Below are 23,218 nucleotides of genomic sequence, written 5' to 3' on the forward strand. Positions count from 1 at the left end.
GAATGGGGGGAGAAAAAAAATCAAGTGACTGAGGTTGTCTTCAGTGTCAACAGTCTTTATAGAGTTCACCAAATGCAGAGAACAAAATGAATCATATCCGCTGGCTGGGAGGAAGGTGTCAAAGATGAGTCCATAGCAGTCCTTGCACATGCCTCCTCTCAGCAAGCACAAGCGACATCTCTGACATCAGAAACGCCTCGAAACCTGAAATATTCCTTATGAACCCCTACCTGCATTAAAATGAAGAAAGGAACCCCATCAGGAAAAATAAATTGAATTTAAGGGGGAAATCTGCAGGGAAATTGTCACTTCGCTGAAAATTGGGCCACTGAAGGCCTTTATTTGTGTGACAGCTTTGTTGAAAAGGAGTGTTTCCTTCCAACTCATTTGACAGATGTGTCCTGTTTGTCGATAGCTGATTAGCTTCATCAAACTCACCGACACACTGAAGTAGTGACGCACGCACAAACCAGCACAGAGACATATTCGGAGTTGTATGTAGTTGTACACTACAGAAGACTGAGCACTGTAAACAGAGGAGGGGTTAATGGCCTCGGCGAGTTTTTAAGAGGGGGTTTTCAAGGAGATCAATTGAATAGTCACGCCCCTTAGCACCCAGTGAACAGTGTTTTCAGAATTGTGGCAGCAGAATTGAAATCGACTTATTTAGTGAGGATTTTACATGAATGCACACTTTTCCAGTGTGGTTGTAAAACAGAAAGTATCTTTCTTATGCTGAGGGGACTCATAAGAGAAAAAATATATAGTACGTGTATGTTAGTATGGATATTATCAGCACACTTCACATAATGCAAAAGCAGTTCCCATTATTTTATAATCACCACTGGGTCAGGAATCTTGGCAGTCCTCCCCCAATAAACATGACTTAAACAAGGATCTTTTGGCCTTTCACGGCTTTATTTTGATAAGCAGTAGTGGCAAGAGACAGGATGTGATGAGGGGAGAGGAAGGAGATGATGAGCTGGAAATACACAACGGAAAGATCACGTCGTTGGGAATATTTGACTCTGGCCTCTCTAAAAAATGTCAAAACATCTCACAATTATTGAACTTTTGCCAGATTTTTGGAAATTTTCCGCAAGGGATGGGAGTTGATTAAAAAAATAAATTATCTAATAATAATAATAATAATAATCTAATTAATTAGAGGCTTTGTAAATAATTAATCTTGATTAATCGCATTTTAATCGCAAAACAATAATTGCCCCAAAAAGCAACATTTTTTAATTTAAATGAAACAGTTTGGGCAGCTGACACATCTTGTCTGTACTCGGACGGGGACTGCTAGCGCTAACAGCTCCGGCGGTTTCTGTGCTCACTGCAACATGCTTTGCATTTAGATGGCACCGTAGGGTTAAGTGCTTCGTGGTATGCAAACTCTTTTTTGCACAATTTGCACAAAACCACACTTTTATCGAGGCTCCCATCAGGTAGTTTTTTGAAATAATATTTGTCTTCCATCAGTCCTGGCAACATGCTTTCTTCCGATTCCTCCATTTTGGTAGCCGTTAGTCGAGCTCTGACGTGTGCATCAGTGTAATCGGTGTACCAGGAAATCGTGCACATCCACGACCCTAGTTAAGGGCATCAACTGATTTTGCTCAGAACAGTTAAAAAATAGATCGCTAACCCTGTGGAGAACTAGATGGATATGGATAATAATGTTGGAACCAATTACAAGTGAGACATGACTCTGATATTAATAGAAACTACAGCAATTTGCTATCACATTTCAACCATTTCGTATGCTGGAAGGTTTTTCACCATATACCTCATTAGTACTTACAAACTGAAACTTGATCCAAAATGGACTGCATAACTACTCGCAGAAAGGTATTTTTAGATCATCTGGCTTAGGTAAAACACTCTGTGTCAGAGTTTTATAATGATATGAGTCAGATTAGAGTCAGGGGCTCCATGTGTCAGTTTGATTTAATGAAACTCCTGCTGACTTCCACGTAGCATATGCTGTTAAACGTTACTTCATCAAACACACACCCACAGACGTGGTCATAGAGAACAACTGTTTGTTATGTCCTTGTGTTTCATGAGTTAGCGGCAGGGGGCCAACAGCTAATCGCTCAGTGTGTCCTGGAACTGCCTGAAACACAAGCACACATAGCATTCACATCAACACCTTACCAGGAGGATTCTGCGCCGTATGGTTTTAAACACATTCAGTAGGAATATTATTGATTGCCTCAGTATGGCTCCAGCTTAATACATAAGGGAGGCATTAAATTCCAGCAGCAAATTAATTATCTACATGAATATTTCATTAGCCAAGGTGTACCACTACAGATGTGAACATTTTCATCTCTTCCAACCTCAGAACTACACTACAGATATTTCCTTTGTTTGTAAGAGGAATTTCATGCCCTCTTTATTGCAAATTGTCTTCTATGATTGTATCACACCAAGCCCTCCACTTACCATGTGTTGTCAACAATGAATGTGGTGCAACTTGAAATGAGTGAGAAAATAACAAGGTGGATAATCTGAATGAAGTTAGTCGGCCACATCACGGTATGGTGTTATTGAAAACATGGAAATGCTTTCACAAAAGATTTTAATTTATATTCTTTAATAGTGCTAAATGTTCCCAGCTAATTAGTTTATTTTTACAAGTGGAACTGAGCTCAAAGGCTAAGAAAAGAAGCAGGGGTTATGAATGAAGGAATGAATCAACAGTGATTGAAGAGCAGGTTTCTAAGCCGCCATCCAACCGAGTAGGCGGGTGACTGTAATCACTAGAAATGAATCAGATTCTGAAATTGATGCTGTCCCCTTTAACAGTTTCACATCTTCTGAAGATTCTTTTGCAGCATTACAGCAACAAACAGTGCAATATACACTGATAGATAATGTCCAGGTTCTTTAAGGATGACATAAAGTTTGAGGAGCCACTGCAAATCAACTAAAAGCCCTGTTGATGCAGGTCACCGTGCTGTAAACTCAACCTGAGGCCAAATGTTTCTACAGCTTCTCTTTAAACGTATGGGATCTTTCCCCTGACCGGCATTCAAATGTGAAACCTTAAAAGCTTCTTAAAGCTCAATGATGTGATCCCAATCACATGAGACACCTTGAAGCAAGGCAGGACATTCAAAAAGAAAAAAAAGAAAAATTGTGTAAGAAAAAAAGACACAAAAACTTAACACAGACTGAAGAGCTTCCAATTACAGAGCAGCATCCAAAAGCATTCTACCGTCAACATTTCCATAAGCATGCAGAAATTATAAAGGAAGGCCAGGAAAAGACTCAATACAAGAAAAAATAGGTCAGGAAGAACCCAAATCAAAGAGATAATACACTACCAAAAAAAAAAGAAAAAGTCACCACTTAGACTTTACTAAGCAAATAGGTACGAGTCTCCTATTGGATAATTACTGCATTATCTTTCAACAAGTTATTTAACCCCAACTGATGCAATGAGTAGCTTCTCATTTCTTAAACAACCATGGCGAAAGACACATCCAATGGTTGTGGAAAAGATGTTAGTCTGTTTGAGAAGGGTCAAATCATTGGCATGCATCAAGCAGAGAAAACATCTAAGGAGATTGAAGAAGCTACTAAAATTGGGTTAAGAACTGTCCAGTGCATTATTAAAAACTGGAAGGATAGAGGGGGACCATCGTCTTAGAGGAAGAAATGTGATCCTGATTGATGGTGATCGGCGATTACTTAAACGTTTGGTGAAATCAAATCGAAGAAAAACAGCAATAGAACTCAGGGCTATGTTTAATAGTGAAAGTAAGAGCATTTCCACAAGTACAACGAGAAGGGAACTCAAGGGATTGGGACTGAACAGCTGTGTAGCCTTAAGAAAACCACTAATCAGTGAGGCTAACTGGAAAAAAAAAAGCTTCAGTTTGCTAGGGAGCATAAAGATTGGACTCTGGAGCAATGGAAGAAGGTCATATGGCCTGGTGAGTCCAGATTTACCCTGTTCCAGAGTGACGGGGGCATCAGGGTAAGAAGAGAGGCAGATGAAGTGATGGACCCCATTGAGAATCTTTGGGATGTGCTGGAGAAGGCTTTGCTCAGTAGTCAGAGTCTCCCATCATCAATACAAGATCTTGGTGAAAAATGAATGTAACACTGGATGGAAATAAATCTGGTGACAATGCAGAAGCTTACTGAAACAATACCACGGCGAATGAGTGCTGTAATCAAAGATAAAGGCAGTCCAACGAAATATTAGAGTGTGTGACCTTTTTTTTTGGACCAGGCAGTGTATATCCGTGGCCACTGCTCTATTTCCAATGAGGTATTCTCAAGAGGTATCTTAGATTTATATCCTTAGGAAAAAGACAGACGGGGTGGAGGCGCGTTCAGCCAACCTCAGTAAACCTGGCCTATAAAATATGGCAAAGAAAGACCGCTATATTTCAAAGGAATGCATCACTGTTCCCCTGCTTTGCTGAAAGAATGAGTGTGAGTTTGTCTCAGCCAGCAATGAAATGCTACTACGCCCTACAGACAGATGGCTGGAGAAGCTGGCAATGCCAGACAAGAGGCTGTCTCACATTCAGATACTCCAATTAGGACATGGCTTCCTGGGTCAGGGCAGGAGAGGAGCCACGGATGTGAGGAATGAGTAAAACAGCAGCCATTCAAACACATCTGTCCTTTTTTTTTTTTCACAAACAAGTAAATGGCTAGGCTGAGGCTTCTCATTTTTTTGAGCTCTATTAGCTACTATCAGTTTTGTCAGATGATAACAATTGCCTGAGAGTTTTTATCATCTCTACTGAATGAATTCCTTCAGCTGGTCAAATTACATTTGTTTGTTGTCTGCATGCCAGTGTCTGTACCACTTAAGCTCAGCCAAAGTCCACTCTATAAGGAGACATGACACTCCGCCTTAACAAGGAGCACAAAGGCTAACAGAGTGGTGAGCTTTGACTGGGATGGGGAACTACGTGAGATAGCGACGCATGTTGTTTTGATTCAATCTGGTCCAGTCGTAATTAAACATTTAAGGCCAATGACGTATCTTCAGATGTTGCCAGTGGCCTTATTACAGACGCTCTTTTACTTTAGGGCACAAACCAAGCTGTCACTGGTTTTCATTCACGGAAATTCTTCAACGCTCCGTTTAGATGTGTGACCCAGCCAGAGATGGGATGGCTTGTGTAACTACCGGGGGCACAGTGGTGTAGTGGTTGGCACTGACGCCTCACAGCAAGAAGCTTCTGGGGTTGAAACCCAGCCAGCCGGCCAGCTGGCTGTGTGGAGGTTGCATGTTTGCCCTGTGCCTGCGTGGGCTTTCTCCAGGTGCTCTGGCCTCCTTCCACAGTCCAAAGACATGCCTTTTGGGTTAATGTGGTGAGTCTAAATAAACCATCGGCGTGCATGTGAGTGTGAAAAGTAGTTTGTCTTTCTGTGTTAGCTCTCTCGCCCAGTGACAGCTGGGATAGGCTCCAGCCCACCCACGCTAATATAAGGAGCTAATAGAGAATGAATGAATGACATTCATCTATGTCGCCTTGAGTTTGGTATGAAATCAAAAGCAACTCGATTAGCTCTGTGTGATGAAAAGTTAGTATTTTTTCCCCCACGGTTTACACTATTTCACTAACTTTGCTGCATGCGCTCTGCTCTCCTTTTGCGGATTCCAACATGAAAGCTTTAGCACGAGGAGAATCGGGGTTGATATTTTCAGATTTTTCTGTCCCAGTTTGCCTCGGAGGGTGGTGTGATGGGAATTACAGGACGCGCATTCAATGTATATGGCATTTTCATGACAGACATCCAAACTGTGCCTCCTAACAGGAGAAGGGCTGTGGCTCAAGTGTCAATAATTAATGCATCAATAATGAATAATTGAATCATTTTTTACCCATGTGGTCGATGTGGTTTGAGTTACTGGGTCAGTAATGCACACAGGAAGGCCTTTGTTATAGTTGAAATAATATGGACATTTGAGATTTGTGGGTCACTAAAATAACTGCTTCTGCTCTCTGAGTCAAAACTATCAAGTAAAGTTATACAGGATCACTTGGAACAACTTCACTATGCAGTAATCTTAAATATTACCATTATGCTAGATAACCTTTCATTATTAGGTTTCAATAGAGGCTCAATTAAAAGTTATAAGTGACTTCCTCATGGGAGCTGAGCTACAGAGGCCTTACAACTTCTACCAGCCACCCGAAATAACTTTCTCTTTCTCTATCAGCTTTTCTAATATACATTGTTATTCAATCAGCCGTAAAACACATTAGCTCTTTCAAATTGGGCTCTAATAACTGGAGTGACATAAATGGCTTTATCGTGCCGTCACATCACCACATTCCAATTATGAACTGAACTATCGATACATCCTCCTGCTGGCTGTAAAGCGGCTCTCGCGGCTCTGAGGAGGTTTCGAGGTACCTGCTCTTTTAAAGGCTTGCACATGCTTTCAGGGCAACAAATTTTGTTATCTGTAATTTGCCTGAGTAAATACAGGGCAAGGTTGAAATGTAATTACGTTGTTACTCACACACACAAACACACAGATTAGTAGGGGCCTGATATAAAGGCATGCAGATTTGGAAGCACTCTAAAAGGTTGACGCTGGTCATATGTGTCAATTAAAGGCTACTTTAAAATATATTAACTCCAAATATATCTGTAAAAATAGCATTAGAGCTTTGGAGGAATGTTAATTGCTTCATACCATATTCTAGCAAACAGATGCGTTCACGTTGTGGACGTTTTTTAGGACCTTCGTCAGTATTTTGCAAAAGGTCGTTTTACTTGTGTTCAGCTGTTTGTGCATGTTGTTGTTTGACTGTCTTTGTTAGGATCAGTTTGATGTGTAAGCCTTACGAGTGCAAAGCGAGGATATTTTGGCCTTCTCTCACTCTGGGACCGCTTCAATGGGCTGTTTGAGGATTAAACTTGATGAAGGCATTAGCAGAAGGGACTAGAGTTAATACAAACATTTAAGTGTCTTACCTTTAGTCTTATATGAGGCCGTACAGATGATGTACAGATACTCTTGTGTGGAGAGTGTAATTCAAAGTTTGAGGAATGTGCTCCCTCTGTGAAAGATCGTTTCTGAGATTAGATAAAAGCCCTAGGTGTATAATCCATGCCCATTAGTAATATACACGTAACACATCAATTGAACAAAGCTGGTGATTAAAAACAGCAAGTTAATGATCATTTATGACATCGTATTAAATTTCAACATGAGTCATGACTCCCTACAACCCTTCATGATTGAATCATGAGGCTTTCAGCCCGTTGTATCCCTGTCTAAATTCTAACACTTTTTCAAAAGCCCATTTGCCACGTAATGATCCGAGCGAAGACTTACAAAATGACCTTCCATATTAAATAAGAAATAGATTAAGTAGATTCTGCTGTGGTAAATGATGCAAAATACAGTGTTCCAAGGCTCGGTCCCTTGTGCTGAACATTAATATAAAATGTCAGGACGGCATGCGAACATCTCTGAGCAGTCTGTGCTCTCTAAACATACCCTGTGGACTTTAGTCCTGACTTCGGTGACCTCTTTGGAAGAGCTGGATTACCTGATGGCTGGCTCTGGTCTTATTCTGAGGCTGTTAACATCTCCAAGGACATGATAGCTGATCCTTTGTTTATGTGAGTGCTACTGTGACACTAAATGCCAGTTGATATCATGTAGAAAGGCTCCTTGTGGGTGTACTGCAAACACAGTACAAGAAAAACAAATACATAAAAAGAAATATGAATTGTCTTTATCAATGTTCCAAACTCCAAAAATCAGATTAAGGCTTCCCTCACAACAGATTTAGATTTATTTTTATAGTTCCCAAATGGATTTTAGGACTGGACTGCCCTTTTGGCCATATTTTAGAGGAGGCATTTCTCAATTAAACTGTCATTTACTGGGGTCCAGTTGATTGGCGTCTCACAGCTTGGTGGTACAGATAAGTGCATGCTGCACATGTTCTCCACATGTCCACAGACTGGCAATGAGGAGCAGACAGATGTCAGGGATCTCAAAGCTACGGTCCTTGTAATGGGCCCTTCTGTACCTGCTGGTACAGTCGCTGCTATTACTGCAGCGTTCATTAAGGCCAAGTAGTTCTATAGGGAGCATAACACTATACTTTATCGAATTTTATTTTATGTTGACTACTTAAAAAACGACTGTTAGGGTGGTTTAGTACATTTATTATCTTTGCCGATCTACAAGTCTGTAAGACAGAACATAAGAAATCAATCTGATGAAGGCTAGATGAAAACAATTAAACCAATACCCAATCGTGACCAAGAACTGAGATGTAACAACAATGGATAGCTTTTTGATATTTAGTTTTTTAAACTCTCTCTCTTTTTTTTTTTTTTTTTTTTTAGACATACTAATAAGCCAGCCATTAGTATAGTTCTACGACATTACAACTGTGATCAGGTATTTAAACAGCATTGTCTGTGTTTTCACTTCATCACAGATTATATTAGTAAAGACTGTAATATGTTTAAATGTCCGGAACTCTAAAAAACAAAACAAAAGGAGGTTTGGGATTCATTTGGTGATGTTTGTCGTACAGTACAGCTGGTTCTTCACATTCACAGACCTTTACATACTATATACCTTAAGGAGACTTAAGTTGTTTCCTAGGCAGGATTCCAAAGGATGACAACATTAAAACCACTGACAGGAGAAGTAAATAACATTGACCATCTTGTGAATATTCAATGTTCTGCTGGGAAATTTTTGAACCTAGCATTCATGTGGATGTTACTAAGACATGTACCACCCACCTAGACCAGACCAGGCACCCCCACCCCATAGCAATGACACTCCTTGATGGCAGCAGCCATCCCCAGCAGGATGCAGCCTGACACAGACACACACACAAAAATGTGTCCCATAGGACCCAAAGGCCCCCGACTAACATCATTCTGTTGCCAGACACCACAGGACACCCTTAGAAGGGTCCATTCTCTGATGAGTCACAACTGTTTTGGAGACCATAATGTTATGCCTGATCGGTATAATCTTTTCAGTGGAAGACCAATGTGTCCTCTTACTAAACTGAATCCATTGTCAGGCTGCAAAATAAGTGCTACTGACTCATCATCACAATGGTTTCCTTCAAAGGATACTCCTTGAATTAATTTACCATTTATTCATAAAATCTTTGGAGTTCTAAATAAATTTTGATATTTCTAAGACTGCAACTCACAATTATCCTCAGGCAGATATACTGTATACATTTTTTATCTTTCTGTTAATTGTTGACATGACAAGCTGCTTCACTGTGGATCGATGGTCACTCTGACGTATTCGGAAAATGCAATATTCCCCAAAGAACCAATTGTTTGTTTGTGGTTCGTTTTCTCTGGATGTAAAAAAAAAAAAAAAAGAAAAGAGAAAAAAAGAAGCATATGCATATCATAAAAAAATTAGGCTTAACACCTTGTTTTGTTTTAGTCCTCTTTCTGCAGAGGTGATGAGGGGTGGAGATGGAATGGAAATGATAATGGCAGCTAAGACAACCAAGGTGATAAAGATGGATGGTAATGGCAAAGTGAAAGGGAAAGAATGTGTGAACAGGGACACAGAGAGCTTGGAGATGGAGAGAATAAAAGTAAGGTGGCTTAGAGGAGAGTTAAAACAGCGAGTGCGGAAGCCAAGATTGAAGCAGTCACTGCGGAAAATGCAATGAGCCGTTGTTTGACTGTGTGTGTGCGCACGGAGATTCAGACAGCCACTCGCAGGGACAATCAGAGTGTGAATGTGTGTAGATGTGAGAGTAAGAATGAGAAACACACACATGTACGATAACCATAACGGCCCGGAGATGTTTCAGAGGAACGGAAACAGAGTTGGAAATGGATGCTAAGAGGGTAGAGGGAATACAGAGGAAACAAGTAAACAGATCAAGGACCCGGCAATGAGACACTTGAGCTCAAATGCAAACAACAAGGGCTTCATCCTGGTACCCATCTGTCAGAGAACTAATTTGTGCTATAATCTCCCAGCCAGGTCTCAACCCCCTCACCTCGCCCTCCACAAAGCTCATCTCCGGCAGAAGTGCTAGTCATTCTCATCCCATGTGTTCCCTCTCTCTAGCTAGCTGTGCCTATGTTTGAGTGTACGGTGTGTGTACGCGTGTGCGGCAAGGTTTTAGTCACCGCTGGTTTGAAGAACATCAGAGGTCATTATGTGAACCAGTAAATAAACACGGGCGTGAGTCTGTAGCAGCAGTGTGCTTGGATGTGACCAGCAGGTTTTTTATGCTACGTGACCAGGAATCCAGAGCAGATATTATACTGGACAGTCTACTGATCCTGGAGTTCTGATGAGCACTACATTGGACCCTTTCTATTCACAATACAAAAAAATAAACTGAAACAAGGGCAACCGCACTTGAAGAGTTTCTTGAAGATGTTTCACCACCTGTCTAAGTAGCTTCTTCAGTTCTAAAAGACTGGAGAGGAGTCTGTGGGTGGTGCCCACCTGACACGCAGATGACTAGGGTCTCTAACATTCTCAACTGTTTTCTTTCCCCAATGAATCGTTATCTAACTCCAGTTTTAAATAGTGAAAGAGTTGTTGGGGATTCACTGCAACTGATTTCTGTTTGTTTTTCTTGGACTTTTTTTCCAGCTGTTCCCCTGGGGGGAGTGTAAGTTAAGCCCCAGCCCAAAGGGTTTGACTACTGCCGCTAAGCATTTGCTTCCTTCTGGTGAAAAGAGTTACAGCCCCCACAGGATCCCAAAACAACTGAAATGGAACAGTCTGAGTAATGAGCATCACTTGAGTCGAGGGTCTCAGGACAGATGCCGTACAGATGTTGTACATCTGCACGGCATCTGCCTCTCGGGGCAAATTAGTAATTTGTGATCTCGGACTGTATGAAAAACATGTGATCGGGATTCACGAGAGGGCATTGCTGCAAGGTTTGGGAACCAGGGGTGTAAGTAGGCACGATTTGTTGTCTCATTGTGTCAGCTCCGCCTCCGATACACATGCAGCATGTGCAGCATTTCTTTTCTGCACTCTAGGCCCTCTCAAATGTGAAATAAGGTCAGACTCTGAAAAAATAACAACGGGCGGAAAATAAAACAACTAATAGCATGTCTGCAGTTAATGTCTGCATCATTGTTTCAGTATTGGGACGACAACGAAAATGTAATTCTATTAGTATCAAGTAATGTGTTGATCATTGCCTCAGTGAACTAACTGAATATCAAGTCTGTAATTTTATATATATATAATTTTGCCCGACTGGCTAACCAAAATCAAAATTTACAATGAAACCAAATCCTTTTATTTGAGAAGCTCAAATCAGGGAATGCCTGAAATGATGAATTATTTATAAAAGCTAATTAGTTTTCTGTCAAGTGAGCTCAAGCTCTTGTCGCCGTTATGTTGTCATATCTGTAAAAAAATTGAACTACAACAGAGACCTGTTAATCCCACAAAAGCTGCTGCCCTCTTCCAAGGTGCGTTATTTCCATTAACGCCATGGTTAAATACGCATATGCTCAAATAGTACTGGGAACTGACGCAGTAAAACGTCACTGGAGTCAGTTCCCAGTACTGTAGTAACACTCTTAATAACACTATTAGTGGAAAATGTTTAGGCTGCCCAACTGTGATTAGATGCATGTCATGTAATGGAAAGAGTTTGCATCAGTCTGTAGCCTCATATGGCCAGCTTCCATGTAGCCGTGAATTTGTCAGCCATAGTCTGAACACACAAGTATGATTAATTCACTCTTTGTTTAAACACTAGAGTAAATAGCAGTAGGTGCTGCTGGCTTAATGTCAGTTGTTTAAAAGGAGAAGAAATAAATGTGGTATTTTAATAGGATGCTGCATTAAAAATAGAATCTCATGATCCCTTACCCTCTTCCAATGTAACCGTGTATATCCTAGTGTCTTAATGGATGTCTTAAAGGTGGGTGGAGGCTCAAGCGTAGATTATGAATCCAAACTCCTCTGGCTGTTTTGCATTGAAATCCCCCCTCTGTTGCACTGTCGGTCTATTTTTGTGAAATATGAAGCAGGTCACAGAATTACCAAACGGACTAAGGCGGCGGACAAAAACAATCAACTCGTAGCTAAGGACATTAGCACTTGATCGGCACAAGGTCGCTACATATCCGATGTAGGCCAGCACAAAATTAGGACCCCGGCAGTGACAGTCTCTCACTCACACCCTCCCACCCTCCTCCTCCTCTTCCTTGTCGCTCTTTCATCTGCCTCCTTCGCTTCTTCTTGATATCTCCATCGCCCCGCCTGTCTCCATGTCTGCCTTTGTGTCCGTTGCCTACAGGGTGTTGGAGAAATGTCGTAGCACTTGAGAGAGTACGACTAGATGCCCGCAAGGGACATATGAGTCACCTAATGAATTCAGACCAAGGGTAAAGATGCTAAGGCGAGGGAGGGAGCCGCCTGTTATCTCACCAAAGACCACTCCATGTTCGCGTATGTGTGCGTCCGCATATTTGGTCCTACTTTTCTGTTTTCAGCCAGGTTATTTCAAGTGTCACGCTTCTATGGCTGTGATGGAGCAATAATGAGATGCTGCTTTCAGCTGTTATGATAATAACACCTGGTGTTGTTGAGGAAAAGTTCTATTGGAGGGTCTTTGGGCCAGGAAATCTTACAGCTATGTTGAACTGGACTGGTTGAATCATCAGGCTTTTGTAAACATAGTTTATTTAATATCTTGAAGTCAGATATTAGATTTTGCATAAAGGGCGTCATAACTGATGATGAGCCTGTATAGTGTATACCCTTTTGTGGTAGTTTTATTTTTACAGTCTTTATCGCTCCTCATGTTTGAGGTTTGTACCAGAATTCCTATGTGCCTGGATTATGTGTGCGTGTACAAACGGCAAAATAAAGTTCTTGAATCTTGAAACTTCTACAAGGTTTTTGCCTTATCTTGTGTATTTCTTAGACATGTAATGCACTGGAGCAAGAAAACAAGCTCAGTAGAATGTTGAGCACACTAAGCCTTATTATGCTCAGTATATTGCCCTCACCTCTCAGCTCTTTATTTTGCAGCACTTCGGCTTCGGTGGTGGAGATACTGATGGAAAATTCGAGTCTTACAGAATTATTGAGGTCACATACATAAACGTTTACATTGTGATTATGGTCTAATTGGGTGTGAAGAATTGAACAGCACACGCTGCTGTTGCTGGTGAAGTGGCAGTGACCTGGCCCTGTTGCAGAGAGCTCTCAATTGAAATGGAAAGGTCTAGAGAGCATACAGGTCATTCCTCCTAATCTCAACACAAGTCATTTCCATTTCCTTTCCTTTGGACGTGATGATAGCAGAAACTGTCACCATTCCACACACGGTCCTTCGTGTTCCTTCACTCTGTGAACCAGTCCCCGAAAACTAGAAACAGCATTCAAGGTTTAACCAGATAAGCATATCCTGAACTGGAGTCCAGCAGTAACACAACCACTGATTAATTAATTAACTGTTAATTAACAGTATAGCATGTGGGGCCAACAAACTGTTTCAAAGACGTTTGCGGTTGTTGAAAATACTACTCCGTCAGTCGCTGTTGGTCAGTCCTGTCTTCATGCTTTATTTGCATATTGCTGTTTAAGGAATATTCCCAAGTGTCCATGCCTGACATATTTAGGCAAATGGAGTCATTGGGGATTTCGGCTAAGCGGGGCTGTGTTTCTCACCCCCTATTTATACCGTGCACTCATTTTAGAGACCTATTTTTGCACTGTTAATATTAATCTGCGCAGCTATTGAAAAAAGACGGAAGAACTAAATATCCGTTTCTATATGTTCTTATTTTAATGGTAGGAAATACTACAAAAAAAAATGCTGATGCATAATGTTCTTTCTGAGGTTGTGGGGACAGTAACACATTACATCTTCTGTTCTATTTTTCATACTTATTCTGCAAACAAAACTTGAAGACAAGGAAATAAAGTGCTTGCTTAACTGTCCAGTGTTCTCAATTTAGTCCCTGTAGAAATATACTGAAAGGCTTTTTGAATATGATCTGTGACAGAGGCATATGTTTTCGGCACTGATGAAGACCTTAGTTTCCCATTACAGGGAGAGAAGAAAGATGGCAAAACTGGCGGAGCAAGCAAGCAGAGAGAGGCTCTTTGAGTCTGTCTGCCTGCCTGTCTTCTTCCCTTTTTTGTTTCTTTTCTTAAAATCCAGAGAGCGTTTGATGGATAGAGTGATGCTTAGTTTAATGTTGAACAAGAAGCGCATTTTCACACCGTGGCGAGGTAAAACATTCAAGTCATGCCTGGAAACAGTTTTTGAATAACACAATGTCCTACTCTCCCCTCATGTCTTCCTTTATTCCTGACAGTTGGCTAGACTGTGCGTGGGGATGAAAGCTGCCTAGACTAAACCCAAACTTGATTCAGTCTTTTCCACGTGGACTGCTCCAGTGAGCCTCGCATTATTAGATGGGGGAGTTCAGCTCTTTTAACTTTTACCGGCCAAGTTGCCCAACTTCCTTTATCTGTCCCAGCTGGTGTTACAGTACTCCACGTGACCTGACAGGGAGAACTATAGCTTCTGTTTTACATATACCATTGTCGATGGGAGAAGCTATTAAAACAAAGATTAGGAATACACGCGTGACCCTGCACAAAGAAGGGACAAAATGTAAAAAAAAGAAACAAAGAAGCTAAAGCTGAAGCAGAGTAGATATATGAGAGAGAAAGGAAAGTAGGGAAAGGCCAAGACAAAGACAAATAGAGAAAGCGAACTAAACACTATTACTTTCCCTAGCTGCCTCCTTCTTCATCAATACAAAGAACTGGGTGCAATTTATAGTGAGGAATGACAGCAAATAGATAAGGTGTGGAAAAGAGAAAGAACACAGCAGAAGAAAAAAAAACACGGAAAAGTTTGTGTAAACACAAAATTGTAACAGGAGAGGAAGGAAAACGTACATAGAGGAGGACCAGGTGGTTGTTATTAGATTATTATTCAGCTCTGTTTAGGGTGGTGTCAGTGTCACACACCAGGCTGCTGAGCAATTTGTCAGGGCAGACACTGCACAAGCAAACACACACACACACCTCTGTGTTTATCTGAGGAAAGATGATTCAGATTCTGAGTGAGATATAATCCTGACAAAAATAAATAAATAAATGGCTCAGGGACCAAACCATGTTTCTGTTGTTTCTCTGTGTGTGTCTGCACATGTGTACCTTCCCTGGAGAGAGAGAGAGAGAGAGAGAGAGAGAGAGACAAGGGCAGCCTTCCACACTGCCTCCCCTCATATTTTTCCAGTCGGTCAGAGGGGGACAGTGTGAGGAAAAACCAAACACGGTTTACCTCATGCCATAGTTCACAGCCAAGGGGTGGAAAGGAGCAAATCCAAGCAAACTCAGTCTCCTGTCCTCCTCATCCCACAGCAGGCAGCCACTGCTGAATATTTATTATCATGATCAGGGCCAATATTCATCCAGCGTCTCAGGATCATTCCTAGAATTGGTGTTGAAAGTTAACCCTGCATTAAAAACACTACCTCACAGTAGGTCTGGTTAGATATTTTAGTTTTTTTGAGACAGGTTATAGTGTGTAAAAATTGCCCCGTCATAAAGGGAGTTCCCCAAGGGTCTGTCCTTGGTCCAGTTGTATTTACTGTTTACATAAACAGTATTACTTCTCAATTTTTCAATTGCAATTTTCCTCTGTAAATTAAATGGACCTCTACTCCTGCCAGAGATTGTATTGCTAATCAAAATGTACAGCTATAATGTAAGCTTCTTCAGAAATAAGTTCACAATCCTAAAATTGATTTTTAGAAACTTACTTTCTGGTATTTATAACAAAAAGAATTGTTGGAGCAGCTCCTCCGTGTACTGGACAAGGGGGACATTATTAATGGGGCAGACAGCCAGCTCCACTCTCAAACCTTCGGATGCAGTTCATCACTTTGAATAGACCATTTATTTTTATTTACTTATGAAGGAATTATACAAAAGCTCCCTTGATTTCACAGCCCTGTTCTCCTGGAATGTTGGCAGCCATTGTCCTCGATCTCGGACAAGACTCACGAATCAGAATCAGACTATGTTATTGACTTTAATTTTCATTCTTCTTTTCATGCTTCTTCTTTTAATTGTTCTATATTTATTTATTTTTTTAAATTTAACAATTGTTCCTATTTGTATAATGCCTATTGGTTTATGTATTAGTTTCGTTTTCTGGCTCATTTTAAGGAACTAACTGATTGCATTTGCATTTAGTGTATTGTATTGTATTGTATCAGTGCTGCATCTTGCATGAAACCTAGTAACAAAAGACCAAGAGTGATTCTGTGCCACAGATCACTGTTGCTGTCCAAAAATGCTATTAAAAATGCAGTCGGAAAAATGTATCTTCATTACAAAGGACTGTAATTTATCCCTAGACCAGCGTTTCCTTTAATTATTAGTTTTTGAACGGTAAGACTTATAAGAAACAAATAAATTATAAAAGTATCTGTCTCATAATTATCCTCATATAATGTAGCTAAATTGAACACTGTCCCTAGAGGTAACAGCAGTGACGGTGGCCCTTCTTTGTTGTGCACACACCAAGTACCCAACTCTGTGAATTCATCTGCAGCATGGTCGGCAGTGCAGAACTAAGGAAGAAGTCAGACTTCTGAGATTAATTAAAGTGAAAAAAGTCATAACCCCAAATGGTTTTTACAGTGGTCCTCATCTTTTTCCATAGAGAACTTTGCGAGAGCATGTTAACGGTCTGATGCGCAAGAAGAAAAAGTCAAATGTGGTGGATTCGTAGAACAGTACTTAGGGGAACATGCTGTACAATGACCTACTGACTAAAAAACACTAGCACTGGACCATATGGATTTACAGTAACTGCACCGATGGTAATTTCAGTGTATTACACCCACAGTTTATGGTTTGGAACCATAATTAGCTCTGCTTTGAAACTGCTGCTTCATGGCAAAATAAGCGTTCATAAACCATCTGTAGGTTTTGCTTCACTGGTTTGGGAGAAAGTAGTTTGAACTTGATTTAACTTCCAGAAAACAGTTGTGGGCAAGTCACTGTACTGTACACTTTTAGGGTATGGATGTTGATGCTCATCTGACCTGACTCACTTTAAAGATGATGCAGCAGCTTTAAGACAAGCTGAGGCATTAAATGATCAATGGCATTACACAATACATAAAGGGCTTCCTGTATAGTGTAATCATTACGGTAAATGGTCTGCACTTACACTTTATATCGCTCTTTAAAACTTTAAAAGAGCACAGAGTGTTTCGTAAATGTTTTTCATTTACATTCGCACATAATGGTACAATATCTTTTTCCATTTCATTGCATTTTTTATTTTATTTTTTTAACATGGGTACAAAACCGTTTTTATGTTCTCTATCTAATTTGAACCTAGGATAGATACACGTTCTGCTCCGTTTAAGTGACAGCCTGAAACTCCTGTCCTAATAGAAAAGACAAAGGGACTGTCTCTTGTGGTGCTTTCATTGCAGGAGTCAATATTGGAGTTTTTACTTGTTTTTTAATATTGGGTATTTAATATATAGCTGTGGCAAGCGTCTAGAGGCTTTTGACATAATTACGTTTTGCCGTTCCTCTGTGAGTTTCCCAACATCTGCTGAATCAGCAGGCATTGAAGTAATGATGCCGTTATATTAAAAATACTTTTTGTGTGTGATAGAAGTTATTGAACTTTCATTAACTCTTATGTGACCACTTAGGGGTTACAGTAGCAAACTGTTAACACACATATATTTAACATTTGCCTACACATCCAGGAGATATGTAACAGCGTTAGTGTACATTTGTAGTTTCTGGTTATCTGATGATGTAAGAACAACTTTCACTCTAGTATTTTCACTCTAGTTTTAGCTCCGTTTTGGTCTTCACCATCCCCCAGAAATAGAAATATCAGTATTTGTAGCTGCTAAATGACCCACAGCATTCATCAGCTAGCTGCAAACTCTGTTTGAATTTTGATGCTGAGCAGGTGGTGTACAGTTAGAGTTCTCCAAGCTTTTCTACAAAAAAAAAGGTTGACTTTCTTGTTGAGAGGAGAGAGGGTACATCAGGACTGTAAAACTGTGGGCTTCAAAACCAAAAACATTAGCCCAAAAAAGGCAAAAATACTCTACAATGTTGGGTAATAAATGTGACCAACATTTACATTCATACAAATGTCTTTTAAGTCACAGTTGAACTGCTGCACCTTAACATTAGAAGCATTTAAAGGTGCATTGCCATTTTTTTACAACCTGGACCTCATTTCTGGTATAAAATGCAATTGTTTACTCACCCATATAACTTTGTTGTCATTTGGAGTCGCTTGGAAGATATTTACATCCAGCGGAATAGCACATATATCCATATAGTGGGAGTGACTGGGGCACCGAAATGCAGTTTCTAAATAACACATTATCTGCCGCAAAATTCGTTCATTTCACCAATATTTTGTTGTGATACGCTAGTGCAGCAGAGCGCCGCATATATGGATATACGCTGCGCTCCGCTGGATCTCACTATCTTCTGAACGATTCCAAATGACGCCAAAGTTATATGGGTGAGTAAACTATTGTATTTTATGCCAGAAATAAGGTCCAGGTTGTAAAAAACGGTAATTCCCCTTTAACTGGCAAAACAATCAATTTTTATTGTGAAAGAGTTGCATTATTATTATTATTGTCTTGAGACTGTGACTTGAGGACTATTAATTTCTGGCATTTTTTTGACTATCGATAATTTTGAATTTTTGCAGGGAGTAATGGAACTGGAAGGAGCAGCCACAGTGAGCTGTTAGATGAAGAGCTGCAGACGACAGCACTGAACAACTCCAACTTCTCTGCAAGGTAATCAACTTCTTTCAGAGTGTCCCTTGATGATGAGCATCAAATCAGAACACAGTTGCTCACGGAATAAAAAAAAAAAAAAAAAGGCCAATTATTGCCCAACTTCTTTATAAAAACAACAATAAATGGTTTGTTTGAATTCTGTTACTTGTAGTGTTAAACCACACTTGCCGTTACCACCTTTAACTGTAGGTGTCACCAGATCAATCAGGAATGAAACCCCTGAGATTGCCATGTACAGCAATACAGCTTTTAAAAAACAATGGTGCACTCTATCACAGTGTAACCTCAATAAATTACTAAGTGTGTCACGTGAATAATTATGTCATGTGACCATGACCTTTAACAAATCAGCTAATGTGGAAGGGTGGACTCCCCAGGCTCCCCTGTGTCTTCCGCATCCCCACACTGACTCACCTGTCTGATGGCACACAGCAGCTTCCCATAGCAGAACACGATCACCAGGAAGGGCACAATGAGGCAGAAGACAAACAGGCAGATGATGTAAGATATGTTATTCGCTGTTTTGGCCTTCCAGTCAACGGAGCAGGTGGTCCCAGGACCTTCTGGGCCATAGTGGCTCCAGCCAAAGAGTGGTGGCATGGTCCAGATTAGTGAGTACACCCAGGACAGGATGATGCCCAGGGAGATCTTGCAGTAGTTGGAGGAGTCTGCCTCAGTGGGGGTCATCATGGTGCTGTAGCGTTCATAGGAGAGTACAGCCAGAGAGATCAGGGACACAATGCCTACAGGACGGACAGGACACACACACGTAGGAAACCATTATCTGTGAGCTTGTGGTGTAGACACAGGCACAAAATGTGGATTAATATGCAGCGTCAACAGTTTACTCAAGGAATTAAATACACTATGCGAGCAAACATATTACTTTAGTCAGCATGTGCATGTGTGTTCTTCCATTTGTGATGTCTGACTATGTTATTTCACATTTAATTGGACCATAAAAGAGAGACGGGAGAGGAGTGCGCTCTGCCCCAGTGTTTATCTTCTCCAGTGAGGAAAACACGCACAGTCACCGTGATGAAAAGCCTCACGTCTTATTCTGAAATCAGAAGTGCAGCTAAAAGGAGCTTTACGGTTTATCAGTTCACAGGGACGGCGTGATTTAAAACATAATTGCCAGCGAGAAGTGTGCAGCATAGTAAAACTGTAGCAAACGGAATCATCTAATATTTCAGATCACATTCCGGAACCTGCGGCAGATCCACACTGCGGTAAATTATTAACGGCGGCGTGTCACGGGGACAATAAAATGAAATTCAATGCAGATATTTTGAGAAGCTTTCTTTCCTTTCCGTAACCTCTCTGCGAACATCTCTCTGTATATATGAGAGGCTGGGCAGGAGGAAGCTGGAGATAAGTGTTTGTGCTGACCCCCTGTTTATCCTGTTTGCTCTTTGTTTGAAAGCCATCATGACCCCTGAGGCCCTCCTTCACACCCATTTGTTTACAGAGGCCATGAAGGGACCTGAACTGGAAGCTTCTTAAAGAAGACGGTCCTTACCTTTCACTGACTACTCTGCATGATGAATGAATGCAGGTAAAAGGTGAGGAAGGCAAACAAAAAAATGAGAGGCATTAGAAGGAGATACACTCTGCAACGGTTTTGCAGAAGAGTTTTGTGTCTGTTGTGCGCTTATGTTGCGCAAATACATTGACCACGCTGTGTACACCCCTGACTGCTGAACCCATTTGCTTCCAGATATTAGACTCATTTTGCTTTTCCCGCACAGAATCCTAAGCTCCAGGCTTTTATTATTGTGTTACTGCAAAAAATATAGTCAACACAGTTTCATAACAGTGTGGTTCTGTTTGATCTGGGCTGACTCAGAGCAGCCAGTCCCCAAATACTGTATGTTTCCAGTAGATTTTTGACAGAAGATGCCCAACTCTGCTTATCTGTGCTGCGTTTCTATCCTGTGTTATTCTCCGTCTGCGGTCTGTGAGGTTTGAAATGAACCACTGGGCTAATTGACGTCAGCCAGGAGGTTCTGTAAAGCGTCTTGGGACTATTTTAATTTTTATTGAAGTGAGCTGAAATGTCGTCTTTATAATATCTGGGTGTCAGTGGTAAACACTGGTGTAGTGCTGTGCAGGATTATGTAATGACACTGGAAACACATGCACCCAAGAAATATATTAATAATGTATGGATTGTTAAATGAGAGAAGCACTTTTGTCATATGCTTAAGAAAAACTATATCTGACACAAATTATTATTTAAAGCAGAATTTTTTCATTCGGCAGTGGTCTTTTACTAGTATCTTTAATAACAGAGGATGAAGTTTTCTTTGTGTTTGTTCGTATTGTAAGCGATTGGTTAATGAATAACAACGGATATCGACTGGGTGTTTTACCATTACAGCGAACACATTTCGAACACGGCTGCATCATTTTGCAATTATATTAAGCCACAGAAAATCACAGCGGCAGTTCTTCGGTTGCTGCCCACCGAAGGTTAATCCGACTCTCTGAAAAGAAAACTGCAGCCTTTCTTGCTGATTGACTAATGTGTTGTGAATGGTCACACTTGTCTGATGGAAGAGCTGAAGTTTTACATCAGTGTCAGGGAGGAGAAATGTGCCAGGAAAGAGTTTGATTCGGACACCAGAAACCGCTGTCTCTCTCTGTCTGATTACTTCTGACCGTTAATCTAATTCTTATATTAGGTTTTCTTTTCAACCACGGCTGTCATCACTTCTACACCAAGGACAGTAAAATATGATCATTTGTGAACTTACTAGCATCAGTGGACATAAAGTTTTTACCCCAAAACAACAACTGGGGACTAAGCCTTACCAAAGGTTAGGTGCGGAACCTTTGTCTCCCCCTACTGGCGGGAGGAACTACACAGCTGTCGCTGATCCCAATGTATGATGTATGTCTTTCTCATTTTTCAGCACTCCCCAATGATTGAAAACCACACCACTGGTGATCAGAGTGTGTGTTTACCGTCATCCTTTGTTTTTTAGGCTCTAATTGTGCCAGACATAATGTTTTATATTGGAGTTCCCCTGTCAGTTTCCTTCCTTCATTAACATGAGGGATTGTTTACGCCACCTAAAACTACAGCTGGCTCTTTCATTTATTCAGTGTTTCATCCCGCAGCACTAACAACTGATTTGGCAACCTGATGTGAATGCAACACAAAGAAAAGTCTTTTAAAATGACACAAATAAATTGTAATTAATGCAGATCAGTCACATCTGGTTAATACCCAAATGTGCATGTGTAAATGCCGCAGGCTGTGAACAAGACAATATATTGTTAGTTTCCCTGATGCACTGTATAAAATAACAGAGGGAACGAATGCTTCAGTGCAAAGAAGAGACATTCTGAACTAAACAGCGTGAGATCATGCATGTCGAGTGAGGTTGAAAGCATGTGTCGTAGTAAATCTATCAGATGAGAGAGACACCAACAAAGGTTTCCTGTGACTACCAAAATAAATCCTACTTTAAATTTGATAAAGCTAATTGGCTTTCGTCTATGACACACATACAGAGGCGTCCAATTTTAATACTGCTTACTGAAACCTTCCATCCTCAGGCTAACTTCCACTGGTTGCACATACTATAGGCGACGATTTGACTCCATGTAATGGCGTTCCGCAAAATTTGGAACATAACTTCCTACTGTCTGAATTAAAACATCACCCTCTCTCTGTTTTCTAGTCCTCCGGCAGGGTGAAACGCACCGTCTAAATTTAATATTCCAAGATGAAACATCTCCTGATGTGATGTCTGAAAAGCTCAATCTTTGTTCTGCTGTCTCTATGATGTTCCCTCACTGGTACAATGTCGCTCCTCTGATACAGTATATCCAGGAAAAGACGGTTTGAATGAAAAACATAGGACCGAGCAGAGCCGCGTGTTTGTTCCTAAAGTCAGTATCATCCCAGTGACTTTTCCTCATTTATCACTGGTGCTCAAAGCTACTGTGATTGCGCCAGAATGAAGAGGGTCTGTCTCCCCGTAAGGTAGACCGGTCTAGGTAGAAAGTGCAGATATGATTCACACAAATATATAGCTAGGTCCGGATGGCTATCATCCTCCCCCAAAACATATTTTTATCTCTGCTTTATTCACTATTTATCACCAGGGCTCATTAGCTGGTTCGCTCACTCTGACCTTTATCGTGGAGCGGCATTGTTCTGCTTTCCTTCTCCCCGCTGAGACTTCTTCGTACCGTCGTAACAAATTAACTTCACTCAGGTCAGGTGTTGCCTGTGCAGGCGTGATGCGCATTTCATCTCCTTAGTGCGTGATCATCTGTTTCTTTGCCCACATCTGTGTTGTCTGTGAGTGTGTGTCTGTGCAGGAGGTTAATCTGACTTCAGTATGCGGTGAGTGGGCCCAGCAAT

At 40.9% G+C, this 23,218-nt stretch overlaps 1 protein-coding gene across 1 annotated transcript in view; it reads right to left on the reverse strand.

Moving 5' to 3' along the window:
• tmtopsa (teleost multiple tissue opsin a) overlaps positions 1–23,218 on the reverse strand; it is a gene marked incomplete at its 5' end in the record, with an annotated part of 55,890 nt that overhangs the window by 28,607 nt on the left and 4,065 nt on the right. Inside the window, one exon of the mRNA XM_084546863.1 lies at positions 19,252–19,580. Within this exon, the coding sequence (XP_084402989.1) occupies positions 19,252–19,580 (329 nt within the window). The remainder of the gene's footprint in view (positions 1–19,251; positions 19,581–23,218) is intronic.

This window comes from Chelon labrosus (genome assembly GCF_963514085.1).
Source record: "Chelon labrosus genome assembly, chromosome: 6".
Taxonomy (NCBI): Eukaryota; Metazoa; Chordata; class Actinopteri; order Mugiliformes; family Mugilidae; genus Chelon; species Chelon labrosus.